The 15,805-nt window shown below is 34.6% G+C and overlaps 1 protein-coding gene across 1 annotated transcript in view; it reads left to right on the forward strand.

The window, feature by feature from the left end:
• DCLK2 (doublecortin like kinase 2) overlaps positions 1 to 15,805 on the forward strand; it is a gene marked incomplete at its 5' end in the record, with an annotated part of 150,975 nt that overhangs the window by 17,415 nt on the left and 117,755 nt on the right. Inside the window, one exon of the mRNA XM_077770593.1 lies at positions 2,855 to 3,189. Coding sequence (XP_077626719.1) covers positions 2,855 to 3,189 — 335 coding nt within the window. The remainder of the gene's footprint in view (positions 1 to 2,854; positions 3,190 to 15,805) is intronic.

The following is a 15,805-nucleotide window of genomic DNA, read 5'->3' on the forward strand; positions in this document are numbered from 1 at the left end:
TCGTCCTGAAATGTTGTATGCCAAGGATGCCAAAGTGGATATCTTAATATGTCAGCATTTAGCATGTGAGCTGGCACATAGTAGGTACACTTGCATAAGCCTAACAGAACACTCTGTGGACTGTTATTTGTCTGCATGCGTATGTGGAAGGGATGAGGCTCTGTCTAGCAGGTACTTGCTGGTTCAAAACTTTAGATATTATAGAACTGATCTACAAGTTTTTGTTTGTTTTTTTAAATAAAAACATGCCCAGTGTGGAGCCCAATGCGGGACCTGAACTCACAACCCCAAGAGCTGAGATCAAGAGTCAGATGCTTAACCAACTGAGCCATCCAGGAGCCCCTGATCTACAAGTTTTTTGTTTTTTTTTCATGTTTATTTTTGAAAGAAAGTGTGAAGGGGCAGAGAGAGGGAGACAGNCTGTGAGGAAGAGTCTAAGCCTAACAGAACACTCTGTGGACTGTTACTTGTCTGCATGCGTATGTGGAAGGGATGAGGCTCTGTCTAGCAGGTACTTGCTGGTTCAAAACTTTAGATATTATAGAACTGATCTACAAGTTTTTGTTTGTTTTTTTAAATAAAAACATGCCCAGTGTGGAGCCCAATGCGGGACCTGAACTCACAACCCCAAGAGCTGAGATCAAGAGTCAGATGCTTAACCAACTGAGCCATCCAGGAGCCCCTGATCTACAAGTTTTTTGTTTTTTTTTCATGTTTATTTTTGAAAGAAAGTGTGAAGGGGCAGAGAGAGGGAGACAGAGGATCCAAAGCAGGCTTTGCGCTGTCAGTGCTGAGTCTGATGTGGGGCTTGAACTCCCAAACCGTGAGATCATGACCTGAGCTGAAGTCAGATGCTTAACTGACTGACTGAGCCATTCAGGTACCCCTACAAGTTTTTAATAGAAACATTATGAAGCGAAAAAGGGAGATAAGGAGGGAATTAAAATGTATGCGTAACTACACATACACAAATTAAAAGACAGACTTCCTCTACCTGTTTTCATTCTGGCGTCCTGAACCTGTATAAAGAGGCAAAATACAGATGAATTTAAAAGACAGCTTTCCTGGTTGATATGTCAACTGTGCAGGGACCAGACTGATCAAGGAGATCTGACATACTAAACTTGCTCTTGCTTTGTTTCTCCTTGCCATTGTTTTTTCCCTTTATACTGGGAAAGGCTTTTCTTCAGCTGACTTCTCTCTGCCCTTAAAAAAAAAAAAAAAAAAAAAAAAAACCCGCNCAGGGCATACAATTAAATTTTTATTGTAGGTAAAGATAGAACTTTTCAATATGAGACTTGCATTCTCCATAAAATTAAAGCAAAATCATACGTGTTTATTTTTGCTCATAAATACATGCATGTGATATATAGTTCCATTTTATTAAATTTATGTGTGTCTTTGAAATTACATACCATTTCCCCATATGATTACACTGTGAAAAGTGATTTAGATAAACCTACAAAGATGAAAACTCTCTAACTGAATGGGGATGGTTGGGCTAGCTTTCAGATTACTGGTATGGAAACAGCATTAAAGCCTATGGCTGGTTCCCTAGTTGGACAGTGACCTAATTATACTGTTAAATAGAAGATGTTACTCCTCATTTTAGACCCTTCTTACATGCCTCATCTGTTACTGAATTGTTCATGTGCCTTTGGGAGTCTTTAAGTTCTCCATTAAGCAGGATTTTAAGAACATCCTAATAATAGTTAAATATTTATATTAATAGGTTTCCCTTTCACTATTTTTATTATTTTTGTTTTAAGCATGAATGTTAAGACTGATGTCATAATTATTAAGAGTGAGATTGTTACACTGAAAATGTGAAAAAAAATACTGGATTCTTTTTGAGTTAGAAGGAATCCTGGAGAAAATTTTAGAGTGTAATTCTCTTACCTTGTATGTCAAAAAGGTGAGAATACAAGGATTGGGTGACTTCTGAGTTTCATGAAAGAAAAGTTATGATTTTAAACATATTATGAATTATGATTTTCAACATAATTATAAGCATTATTTTTCAACCTATAATGTTGGAACTTAAAATTAATGAACATTGACTTGGTAAAGTAATCAACAAACAGTACAGTTTTTATATTTTACTTAAGAATTAGGCAGAAGGCTGCATGAATAATGAACACATCATTTTAAATGCTTAATATCCTTTCCCATTAAGGAAAATATAGAAAAGGCTGTCTATTTGAACTAATTATTCTAAATTCATATTCTTTAATAAAGAAAAAAATGCCTGAAATATATTTCTGTGAGCTGTCAAAACTCTTCCTTCATTTTTGCTGTACTTCATTAATTGAGTAAATGATCCTATGACTAAATATATTTTAGGCAGCTATGTGAAGATGGAGTAGTCATTCTTCAATTAGGACTGAAATCTGTAATTGGAAAAAGAAAAATAGTTTTATTTCCTTGTGTGAATATATTATTTCTTCCAGAATGAGATTTAAAAAAATTAAAATGGTTAATAGATTTTGCAATTAGAAAGTACTCTAGAATTCATCTGATTCAACAACTTGAATTTATAGACAATGATCTTGAGAACCAAAGTGAATAAGCATAGTTATTCAGGATGACTTATTTGATCAGAATAAAACCCAAGTCTCTCTTGTTTGATTTGTCCTGTGTTTTTCACTTTGTAAGTTGTGTTATTCTCCCTCTCAAAACCAATTGAGATGTTTAAATAGGGTGCCAGAATGCCAAAGGAAAAGGATGTGAATCACGTTTCAGCAAACCTGTTAGGTTTAAGAGTTCACTTAAGGGTCTCCAGCATTTGTTCTTAAGATACAGTGCTTCTGTAGTAAGGATAACTATGCTAATAAAACTGATTTTTGCTTTTCAGGTGAGAGTTACGTGTGTGCATCAAATGAACCATTTCGTAAAGTTGATTACACCAAAAATATTAATCCAAACTGGTCTGTGAACATCAAGGGCGGGACATCCCGAGCCCTGGCTGCTCCCTCCTCGGTGAAAAGTGAAGTGAAGGAAAGTAAAGATTTCATCAAACCGAAATTGGTGACTGTGATTCGAAGTGGAGTGAAGCCTAGAAAAGCCGTGAGGATCCTTCTAAATAAGAAGACTGCTCATTCCTTTGAACAGGTCTTGACAGATATCACGGAAGCCATTAAACTAGATTCAGGAGTGGTCAAGAGGCTCTGCACACTGGACGGAAAGCAGGTAAGATGTTTACTAGCCTCCCAGCTCTCCATCTTACTTTTAAAGTCTCCCTGTATCATGGTAGTTATATATTTGACAATAAGAAGTTCAGAGTCTGCTAGAAGACTCTAATTTCACTCATATGTGGAATCATATGATATTGTCTTCCTCTGACTGGCTTATTTCACTTAGCATAATACTCTCTATCTGTAACCATATTATTGCAAGTGGCAAGATTTCATTCTTTTTTGTGGCAGAATAATATTTTATTGTATATGTATACCATATTTCTTCATTCATTTATTGATAGACACATGTTGTTTCCTTCTTTGGCTGTTGTTGATAATGCTGCTCTAAGCATCAGGGTGCATGTATCCCTTTGAATCAGCATTTTTGTATTCTTTGGGTAAATAACCTAGTAGTGTGATTGCTGCATCTTAGGGTAGTTCTATTTTTAACTTTTTGAGGACCCTCCATGCTATTTTCCAGAGTGGCTGCACCAGTTAGCATTCACATCAATAGTGCAAGAAGGTTCCCCTTTCTCTGCATCTTCACCAATACCTGTTGTTTCTTGTGCTATTAATTTTAGTCATTCTGACAGGTATGAGGTGGTATCTCATCATGGTTTTGATTTGCATTTCCCTAATGATGAGTGACGTTGAGCATCTTTTCATGTGTCTGTTGGCCATTTGTACATCTTCTTTGGAAAAGTATCTGTTCATGTCTTCTGCCCATTTTTTTAATTGGATTAGTCATTTTTGGGGGGTTAGGGAAATGTAAACTTCTGAGGGAAAAGTAGAAGATGAAGAGGCTTTCTACATTAAAGTGGAATGTTTTCTAAGAATAGGAACATCTGTTGACTAGTAGAGTCCTTATGGGTTTGGTAAATTGTAGGAGTCCAAATTAAAGATATTTAACATTTTTAGAAAAGCACCTTTCCTCTCCACCTATATATAATTTTGAAAATGCATTTCAAAAAAGTACTTTGATAGGAATGTTTATGTGAGTTTCATAGAGCACCTTGCAGGTAATTAATCAGCATTTCTGAAAAATATACACAAATTACACAGGAAAACGAAAGCCAAATCATGGTGACCATATACCAGAAAATCTAATGGGCTAAAGAAGAAATATTGGGAATGGTGCCTAGGTGGATCAGTTGGTTAAGCGTCCAACTCTTCAGCTCAGACCATGATCTCATGATTCATGAGATCAAGATCTGACAGGGGGGAGCCTGCTTGGGATTCTCTTTCTCCCTCTCTCTCTGCCCCTCTTTTACTTGTGCATACTCACCCTCTCTCAAAATAAATAAACTTAAAAAAAGAAGAAAACTTCAAATCTGAAGGATGCATGAATGCTGAGTTTTGCCACAATCAGATTATCATTCCTAAAAAGAAACATGTAGCTTCTGAAATATATTTTTTCCTCATTTCAATGAAGTTAAATTGTTTGTGTTTACATTATATTGAACATTATACTTTCTAGCATTCAGTTTGTTTCTTCATTCCATTTTATTTCTTCCCTGTAACACACTTAATTTATTCTCAAGTTTTTAGCTTGTATAGTGCTGAAAATGAAACACTGGAGCAGTGCCTTCTGGAAAAATGCAAGAAGGTAGTTTTCTAATTTCCTAACACCAGATCTAGTTAGCTGATTGTTTCTTGAAGCATTAACAAAATTTAAACACTAGGTTCTAAAAATTCCAGTAGACTATAATGAGTTAATAATGACTTTTCTGATTGATTAAATTGGCGATTGGAAGACATGACACTTCATAGCAGCCTGCCCAAGATAGGTTCACAGTATGAATAGAAACAGACACTTTACAAATTGAATTAATAGCATAGCACATCACAATATTCATTCTGCAAGTGAGTAAAAATGAATTAAACTAAAATAAAGATGTGGTAAGTTAAATAACTAATTCTTGGTTGACAGAGGATGATGAGAAATAGAGAAACGTTTAAGACCCCTAACAAAAAGAAAAATGAGAATCATAAATGTGCCAAATTAAAAAAAAACTGAATGGTATATAAACAGTAAATGCAGATAAGATTTTTAAAATTGAAACCCAGATTAGGAAATCTCCAAATAAATATTTTTCAGGGAAAATGGAAGTGAAATCCAGAAGTTGAACATCTTATTGAAATGGATAATCATTGAAATTTTAATAATTATTTAAAAAATGATTTCAGAGAGGCTCCAGGCTAGAAATAACAGTATGTAAAAATGATAACTAAAGCACAAGCAACCTCAAATTACCCACATATTAAGTACCACACTGCTAAGAGATGGAGTTAATGACAGGAATTAAAGAACAGATCACTGTCAAGAAACCTGTTTATACATGAGATCTAGGGGATAAAGCATAAAGGGGCATCTAATCCCAGAACAGTTGCAAAGGTATTTGACAAAATACAGAATTGATAACTTAGTTAAAGATTTAGTAATAGGGGTGCCTGGTGGCTCATTTGGTTGAGCATCCAACTTCAGCTCAGGTCATGATCTTGCGGTTCCTGAATTGGAGCCCTCTGTCAGGCTCTCTGCTGTCAGTGGGGAGCCGGCTTCAGATCCTCTGACCCCTTTCTCTCTCTCTGCCCCTCTCCTGTGTGCATGGATGTGTTCTCTCTCTCTCTCTCTCAAAAATTAACATTTATTAAAAAAATTAGTAATAAAAATGGAGAGTGAAATCTCTAATACACTTCTAAAAAAATACCGTCTGAAACAACAAGCTTATGTAGTTGTAAACAAATGAGATATTAGAAGGATGTCTATGATAGTCAGGTATGAGGTAATTGCCTGACAGCACCAGTATTCAGCATTCTTCTATATATTCTTCCTAGTTTTTATTTATATTTGAATTGCAATTTCAGTAAGAACCTAAATGAGATTTTTTTTTTCTGGTAGGGGAAGAATACCTAAGTGATTTCAAAAGCTGATCTGGAAAAAGAGGCTGAAAATTTTGGAAATAATATGATTAATGGGCTCTTGTGCTACCAGATATTAAATCATCATCCTGATTCCATACCAAAAATAAATTCCAGGTGTTTTAAAAATCTAGATGTCAAATGAAACAAAAGAACTAAAAGAAAATATGTCAATAGATTGAAATGGGAAAGATATTCCTAAGCATAAAAATTGTGGGAAAGTCACAAGGGGAAAGGTTGGCTGGGTAACGTATACAATAAAAATTTCTAGATGTCATTAGCAAGATTTAGGTCCTTTATATTGAGTCATAGTAGTTGAATATGAACAAATGACATTGCAATGGCAAGATAGAAGACAACAACTTGAAAAGATAGAATTATAAATACTGAGCATAAAAGAGTTCAAGCTCACTAAAAAATTAAAGCAATGAGATAGTATTTTTGATATTTAAAATGGACAGATTTTTAAAAGAGAATGTTTACTTTTTAAATATGCAGTGAATTGTCATTGTCAAAGAATGTTGGAAGTATAAATTTTATAATCTTTATGGAAAACAATTTGTTTTATACAACTTTACAATATTCTTCACTATTTGAATTAATAAATTAACTTCTAGGAATTTATCCAAATTAACCTGAGATGCAAACATAATTATACATAAGAACTTTCATTTCAGCGGTGAAAGCAAAGGATTCAAAACCCTTTAAAATCTCTAATGTAGAAAAGAGCTAAATAATAATGCCATAGAATTAATATGTAGTGGACACTGAAAACTATATTTGAGGGAATATTTATAAAGACCTGGGAAAATGTTGAGTGGAAAAAGCAAGAAAAAAAAAAACCCTCTGTAGTATGTTTTCAATTTTGTATAAGAAAGAAAAGTAGAGGAAGATTTTTTTTTTAATAGTTTATTGTCAAATTAGTTTCCACATAACACTCAGTGCTCATCCCCACAAGTGTCCTCCTCCATGCCCATCCCTCCCTCCCCCCACATCCATCAGTCCTCAGTTTTTGTCAGCATTCAAGAGTCTCTCATAAACTAATTCAGAAGGAAACACGATTATAGTTGCCATCAGAAATCCAGTATATGCTATTCCAATTTCTAAGCAGACTTTCTCATGTCTGCTCAGAAGCAAAAATTTAAGGACTGAGAAGGAAAACAAAGACTGATTTCAATCAGTTGTAAAAATGAAAACATTATAAGTTAATCCTTGAAATTTTAGCATGTGACTATAAAATGTTACATGAATCATTTTTGTCACTATTTATGTTTTATAGAACTTACAGCATTATTTCCCATGTGCAAAGAAAAAATTATCTTTAAACTTTCAAATAAAATACTGCTTTGGAAAAATTATAGATTTTACTTTTGATAGACACAATTTTTGGGTATTATTTTCAGAGTGCCAGGTATCCTTAAAAGCCATAGTTTCCTTGGCACACTGATTCAGCACCTGAACTATAGGTTGACTTGCCATTTAAAACTTGAAGTCTGAGTTTTGGTTGGCACATTTATTTCTTGCTTTGAAAAAGTGTAGGAAATTTGTCTTCTGCTTAAAGTTAATGTAAATCTTTGGTCAGTGTTCATTTTGATTTTATTTTATAAAATTATTTCTTTTTAAAAAATTTACTTATTTTGAAAGGAGAGAGGGGAGAGGGGCAGAGAGAGAGAGAGGAAAAGGGAAAATCCTAAGCAGTCTCCATTCTGTCAGCACAGAGCCTGCTTGGGGCTTGATCTCATGAACAGTGAGATCATGACCTGAACTGAAATCAAGAGTCAGATGCTTAACTGACTGAGCCACCCAGGCACACCTATAAAATGATTCTCTATGAGTATGTAAAACCATCTGTTCTCTGAACATTTTCAAGAAAAGGACAGCTTTGCTTAGGTGAAGAGAAAGGAATCAAAAGGAACTAAGATCTGTTAATAAGTTGTCCCCACACAAAATTTTAGGCTCTCTGCCTTAACTGGTTACTTCCTACTCAGATGTGCTGTTTTTATCTTACATTAATCTGATATTTAACACAAGGATAGAGGTTAACAGTTTATAGGCAGTTCATCATGAACAGTCACTGATCTCATCCTGACACCTATGCTAGAGTCTTAAGGGGCCCCGGTTATCTTTTATGGGCTTTGAAGGGTTTCCTGATTACAGTGTCATGCGCCGATAGCATTTTTGTTAAAACAATGTCTTCCATCTTCCATCAAAATGGACCATCATATCTTCCTAGCAGCATTGACTTCATTTACAAGGTAGACTTGATTAGTACATCTAACTCATGCATTTTATATCTCTTTATAAAGTCACTTCAAAGAAAGTCATATTTTAGGCTAACTCTTGGGTTTTCTTTAGTGTAGAGCAGTAGTTCTCAACTGGATACAATTCATTTCTAGGGGACATTCAGCAGTGTCTGGAATCTTTTCTTTTAAAATTTTTATTGAAGTACAGTTGACATAGTATGTTAGTTTCAGGTGTACAGCATAGCTATTTGACAACTGGATACATTACACAGTACTTACCACAATAAGTGGTTACCATCTGTCACCCATTCAGTGGAATTTTTTTTGACGCCATGCCTGGGGATGAGGATTCCCCTGGCATGTAGTAAGTAGTGAGAGGCCAGGAATGCCGCTAACCATCTTACAGTGTACAGAACACACACAGCATACTTCTTTGGAAGTCCAAAAGGTCAATAGTGCTAAGATTCAGAAATTATGGTGTTAAGTGAAACGATTCAAAAAGAAATATTTGTTTGAATGTTAACTTTGTTACCATTTAAGCCACATACTAAACTTTATTTGAGAAGTTAGAGATGTTCTCCTAGCTTGCCTGTCCACTTATTTAGTTGAGGCAGGTATGTCAGCATGATATGGCTTATAGTCTTTGTTGTTCTGGATTTCAGTCCATTGTCTTTGTAATATGATGCTAACATGCAGTTGGGTAGTACAGCTTCACAAGGGATTAAATAAAGATGTCCCAAATGTTTTTACATGACTTTAAAGAGAAGTCTAAGAAATAATGATTTAGTCTTGTGGGATTTTAAGTACTTAATACTTAAAAGTGATGTTATAAAATTTTTTAAAAAAATGCACAAGATATGTACTTCTCGATGAAGTGACTAGAAAAAAATGATCTGTAAATAGAAGTCATGACTATTTTCCTCTTAAGTAGTTTTTTTAACTTGCAGTTAATTTAGATTAAGTGCTTTACTCTTATTTATTTTTTAATAAAACTTTGAACTTTTAAGTTAAAAGAATGGAATAGGAGAATAAGGCTTATTTTTAATATTTTTCAAAAGAGTTACTTATGATAAACTGCAGCAGGGGGGAGTTTCTTTAAAACTGTCTTCTTTTAAGAGAATGAAAGGTCCAAATATAGCTTTTGTCCACATGTGTAAAAAATTCTAGCTTTTAGCTTTCCCAGAAACAGCAGAGTTTTAACATAAAAGAAACCTATTTAGTAGAATTTTGGAACAAGTTGATTTTTGTCATGGGCAGAGGCAAAACAGACTCAGAAATTGCTAGCAGTTGATGCTTGGGGGTAAAATACTTCCAGACTTCGGGATCACTGCCAGTCTGAGGATATCCACAGGCAGTGGATCCTCTCTGGGGATCATGACGACCTCTTGGAAGACACTCCTCTTATCAGTCATCTTAGGGTTTATGAATGTTTCCACCACCACTTTTTAAAAAGTTTAATTATTTCATGGATGCAGTAATATGAATAATAACTTATTTTTGTACCCTTTCTGGCATGACAGCTTCTAGTGAAGGTTCACTTCTTTGTAATGAATGACCGTTCTTATTTAGAGCATTTCTTCCCTCAAAAATTGCTACATAAAAATCAAATGGTTGATACTGTTTTTAAATATTTTCTGTGCTTCATTTAATTCTGGTATAATTTTTCCTTGAAATAGATGAGGACAGAGTTTGGCTTTAATTCTCCTACTGCTCCCACTGCATGCATTTCTTTTTGTAGATAATAGAAATCTAGATGACTGTGTTTTGTCTTATTAGATACATTTTTACCTCTACAGTGTGAGTAGCCCTTATTTAATTTATCCCAATCAGGAATCAATAGAGTAAGAGTAACTAGTGGGATTTTTTAGAACTGCAGGAAGTCTAGGCATAGAAAGAGAGAAAATATTCATTTGTTCTTTGATCCCTGAATCTAAGCAGATTTTAAGGGGAGGGGGTTGTTAGTTTTACTCTTTGGTTTAATGAACCCCTCTTTTCAAAGAGTGATATAAACAGTGGGAAGAAAGAAGGAAGCATTTAGATATTTCTCTTATTTTTTTTGTTCAAGTAAAGCTTGTGTTTTGCCTGACCTTAAATAATATTTTCTCCCTTTTAATGGAAAGTTGGAGGAAAACACTAAAATCCTGTTAGTAGTGAGTACAGTTGCCAATTAGGGGAAGAAGAGATGTTTAAGGAAAACAATTTCAGCTTGCAATGAATTATGGAATGTAAAGTGTAGCTGAGATAAAAACGTCATCATTGGAAACTCTTTTGTTTCCTTATTTATCCTTTGATGTCTAAGCTGGAGTAATGCATGGATTATAAAATTGTGTTAAATTCATTGTGTTTTTGTTAAACATGTATTTTGCAGTGGTTATAATGATTATAAATACAAACAATACATTTTCATATTTATTAAAAAATTAATGTTTATTTTTCTTTGTTTCATATTTTAGAATGCTTAGAATAATAGCTAAGAGCTTAATTACCTAATAGATTAAAGCTAGTAACTTACTACATCAGGCATTAGTGCTTTCTATTAGCCTTTTCCACTAGTCCTCACAACAACCTTGAGAGGTTGGTATTATAATTCTCATTTTATATTGGAGAAATTAAAACAGATAAAGTAACCATTCAGAATCACACAGCTGATGGTGGAGCTGGAATTCACACCCAGGAAGTGTGTTCCAGCTCCTTCCCCCAACACACACACATGCATACTTCATAGCTGTGCCGTAGGCCTCTGTGGTCAATCTCTGTGAAAGGCTTTAGTGATAAAGATTAGGGATAAGACAAAGAACTAAACTAATAAGCTAAGGTTATTTCAGTTTTTTTTTCCTTTTTTTTAGGTTTTAGAGTGATGCACTCTTACCTGGGGTTTATCTGCAATGCAATCTGTGTAATTATAGATTATATGACAAAATTATTTTTTGAGTAGGATCTTAAAATGAAAAAAAGTTAAAGAGTAATTATATGCTTGACAAAAAGATGACTTCTAGAGTTATTTCATAGATTTAATTTTATTAAATTAAAGAATGACATTGCTGAAAATCTAGGAAAAGCAAATGCACAATCTTTCATTTTAATACGATTTTTGGCATCATTGAGTATCCTATCCATATTTTTATATATATCATTTTTCTTAACAGAAAATTATACAACTTTGGAGAAGAAAAAAATTTTCTCTACCCTTTTTAATGTTCTTCTGGCTGGTCTAAGAATTAAATTGACATGAGACGAATTAATAGGAGAAAAATCACGTTTAATTATGTACATAACAGCAATCCACATAGACGTGAGATTCCAGGATGGACCTAGAGGGAATAAGGCTAAGTGAAATCAGTCAGAGAAAGATAAACACAATGTGACTTCACTCTTATGTGGAACTTAAGAAACAAAACAAGAGAAATATAAGAAACGGACTGTTAAATATAGAGAACAAACCTGATAGTGGCCAGAGGGGAGGGGAGGTAGTTGGGGGCAGGGATGCAATAGATAAAGAGAATCAAGAATATGAGTATCTTGATGAGCACTAAGTAATGTATGGAATTGTTGAGTCATTATATTGTACACCTGAAACTAATATAACCCTTTATGCTGGGGTGCCTGGGTGGCTCAGTTGGTTAAGTATTTGCCTTCAGGTTGTGATCTCATGGCTCATGAGTTCAAGCCTCATGTCAGGCTCTGTGCTGACAGCTCAGAGCCTGGATCCTGCTTCAGANAAAAAAAAAAAAAAACACTGTATGTTATTGATACCTCAGTAAAAAATTACTTTCCAAAAAAACCCCACATTGATCAATTGTGATAGAGATGAGAATAGTAGTTATTTTTCAGGATGTTATTGCTAGTGGGATGTGTGAGTTAGAATGCTGGGGTGTTAGAAATGCTCTATATAACTTGATCTGAGTGGTAGTTACAGAGGGATACACAAATGGAAATATCAGGTTGTTTGCTTAATATTTGTGTACTTTACTGGATGTCACTTACACCTCAATTTAAAAAAAGGGGGGGGAGAAAAATGTGAGATTCCAAAGATAGGCAACATGAGATATATAATGTCATTCTGGATCTAGGGAGAAGGGAATAGGAGTCCCAAGCTTCAAAGGGAAGGCAGGCAATTCACAGGAAGAATGGAAAGACCCAATGCTTGGTAAACAAATGTTTGCTGGGCCACCTACAAGCAGTGGCATATAGAGAGGACTTTGATCAAGCAGGCCTTGCTAGGTTCCTTCCTGTCTACCATACCTAGTTCATATTATACTGTAGTTATGTAGGATGATAGCTCCTTTCCTGGTGCAGGTCCTAGATCTAAATTTTTTTTAGGCAAATGTTGGAAGGAAGGTCAAAGTTTCTTCCTGAGTCTTTTGGGCCTTGATTGTTTTCAGCTGGAAATAATCTTCATGCCAGAGTTGTACATTTTGGAGTGATGTGTTTGAACTCCTTTACAAACAATTCAAAGAAATGCAAAGAGTGAAAGTTTCTTTTCACATCTGCGCTTCTTGCCCAGCCTCACTCTACTTCTAAAGAGAACTACTAATACTAGTTTTGTTAATGCAATTTAAATACATATGTACACATACTTTTTATATAACATGGTTTTTATGTGTAATCATGCATCCTGCTTTTTTCACTCATTAATCATACTCTTCTATGTTACATAGTCTTCATATTTCATACATAAATGACTAAATATTTAATTGGCTAAACATACCTTTATTTAATCTATTGCTGGGCATTTGGGTCATTTCCAGTTACTCATTCTTTTATCCTCTGCTCACTTTGCTGTTTATAGATTTAACATGTTGTAGATCATTTCCTTTCCTCGGTATAGATTCCTCGAGGTAGGTTACTGGAAGAGGCTCAAGTATTTTGAGGTTTGAGAGACAGTGATACTATCAAAACTGTAGACAAACAGTTGTCCTCGTTGGCAGTGCCACCAGCATTTCTGTAGCTGGGAGAGACTTATAAAAAGACCAGACATGACAGCTGAGCTGAATGCACATACTTAATTTGTTGCATGGAAAAACACACATTCTTTGACGTTCCTGTTGTATAAATTGAAGCCTGCTTACACCTCTACCTTGGCTACTCTCTGTTCTAGAAAGTAGTTTAACAAGAAAAGCCAGCTGATCTGTGTATAAGTTATACCAGAGGCAAGTGCTGGCCAGCTAGTCCTGAAAATATTAAGTTTGGTAGGGGGAGAGTTTTCTTTTTAATCTAATAATCCTGATTTTGGTTGTCTTAATCTTAAACTAAAAGCTACATCACTTCATTCAATGTTTGCTTTCTAACCTTTGCCTAGATGCCAAAAATCCCATGGGTATGTTTCTGGTATTTAGTGAATTCAAGTAACTTTTTGCTTTGTGATATTTTGATTCAACATTAACTCAAGGAGATTATTTGAAATAGATGTTTTGTAAAGTTAATTGTTGGCTTTTGGTGGTCATAGCTAGCTTTTGGATTTGTTTTATTATTTTTGTAATCTATCATGAATGTCTGCTAATCACAGTTTCTACCAATATTTACAAGTTGATTAGAATTTGTGAAAGGGCCATTCATCATGCCTTTTGGTGAAAACAAAGACAGGTGCAAAGTCAGTGTAGTGTTTTAGAATGTGTAGCTTATTTAGGAAATTACTTAGTCCAGCCTGCTAATTTTATAGATGAGACATCTTTGGGAGCTTGTGATAGCTTTTGAGAGCCAGTTGGAATCCTGGGTTCTTCTCTCCCAGATAAATCCTCATCAACATTTTCTCTGTGATCAGCTTGTTTGCAGACCACAGAGGGGTTTTACTCTCTTCCCTTTAGTTTAGGGGAGTTTTTACTTTCAGCCTTATGGCTGTTGATTTTTCTAGAGAGCAAAAGTTAGGTTTGACCCTGGTCATCCATATTCTTAGGGTGATGCCTCAAGGAAGAGGAACTAATTGAATCTAATTTAAAAACTGCTTCATGGAGAAAAATAGGGCTCGAGTCTGTATTTGGTTTTTTAGTAATCCTGTGCAATTTTCTGGACTTAAAAATCAACCTCTTAAAATATTTCTTTAGGTAAGGAAGAGCACCGTACTTCAAACAGTAAGACTAGCTTTCATGAATATTCTCTCGTTGTATTTTTAGAATATTTTAATTGTAGTGTGATGCAGCTGCCAGACTCACAGCACAAAAGTGTTGGAAATCTTCATAGTCATTAGAGGTTCGCCTCCACAGAAGTTTAATTTTTGGAGCCCGAGGACTGTTGCAATGAAGCAGCGCTTGCCCAGAAGGAGCATTATGCTTTTCCTTATACATTTCAGGCTCTTCCCAAGACTTGAAATAATACAAGTTTTATTTAAAATTTCTTTGTTTTTTGATGGTTTATGGCAAGCTTCTCTAAATATGAGCATGGAGACATTTGATTATATTTGAAAATATCGTTCTTTGTTTGCCCACATGCTAAGTCATTAAAATGCCATTTAAAATATGAGTTATGGTAGGTATTTAAATATCAGTATGTGAGTACTTATTGAAACTGACATTAGGTTACATGGTTGTGTTTCTAAAGGATTAAGTTTATTAAACACCTAGTCTGTAGTATCACTTAGGGTATATATTTTTAGTGGTAAAATATGATTGACACATAGCTCTGTGAAGTGAAAAGCAAAAGTTGTGTAAATGGATACTTGTGGATGTCTCATTAGGCAATTTAATCCAGATTTTAACATTTTCACTTAATATAGTAGCCAAGATTTTTACACGTAGATAAAAAATAAAAATTTAAAACTTTTCTAGATGTTTTAAATTGTTTCTCACTGCCCAGGCAGCACCAGTCTTAATCACGTCTTCAGCCTCTAGGATTTAAGAGGGCTGTGGTCAGTGTGATTGTGCCCTGAAGAGCTGATTATATGCATTGGAGTCAGAAAATGAAAATTGAAATTTGATTTAAACATATTCATTTCCTATGACACACAGTCACACTCTAATATTGAATGACACAAATTTCACACTTAATCAATGAGGAATGTCATTAAAGATTTTTTTAAATGATGACACTAACCCTTAATGCCAAATATTATGGCAGACTATTTACACATGTTGTCATTTAATTCTTGTGATCACCCTGAAGTAGGCATATGGTGATATCTCTGCAAGGAATGCTATATTGCATACCCAAAGAATCTTGTCCTTTGGTGTCAGTTAGACATCTTGCATATGATCGTGCATTTATGTGTGCCTTTGCTCCAGACGTTTTTCTGTTTACTCTCAGACTGGTTATCAAGAGTCAGAGGAAGTTTAGATTTAGCACTTTATAATCATTTTTAGTGATTTTCCAGACTCTGTTATGTAGCATGATTAATTTACTTTAATCTTTAGGCTTAGCTCTGAAAAGCTTCTTAGATTTTTCTCAAAACTTCTGGTCACCTTCACGTGGTGAAGAGTTTATTCCTTATTATCATTTATTTAGGAACTCAAGGTGGTCCTATATTTGGTCAATGGA

Source organism: Crocuta crocuta, unplaced genomic scaffold (genome assembly GCF_008692635.1).
Source record: "Crocuta crocuta isolate KB4526 unplaced genomic scaffold, BGI_CrCroc_1.0 scaffold345, whole genome shotgun sequence".
Taxonomy (NCBI): domain Eukaryota; kingdom Metazoa; phylum Chordata; class Mammalia; order Carnivora; family Hyaenidae; genus Crocuta; species Crocuta crocuta.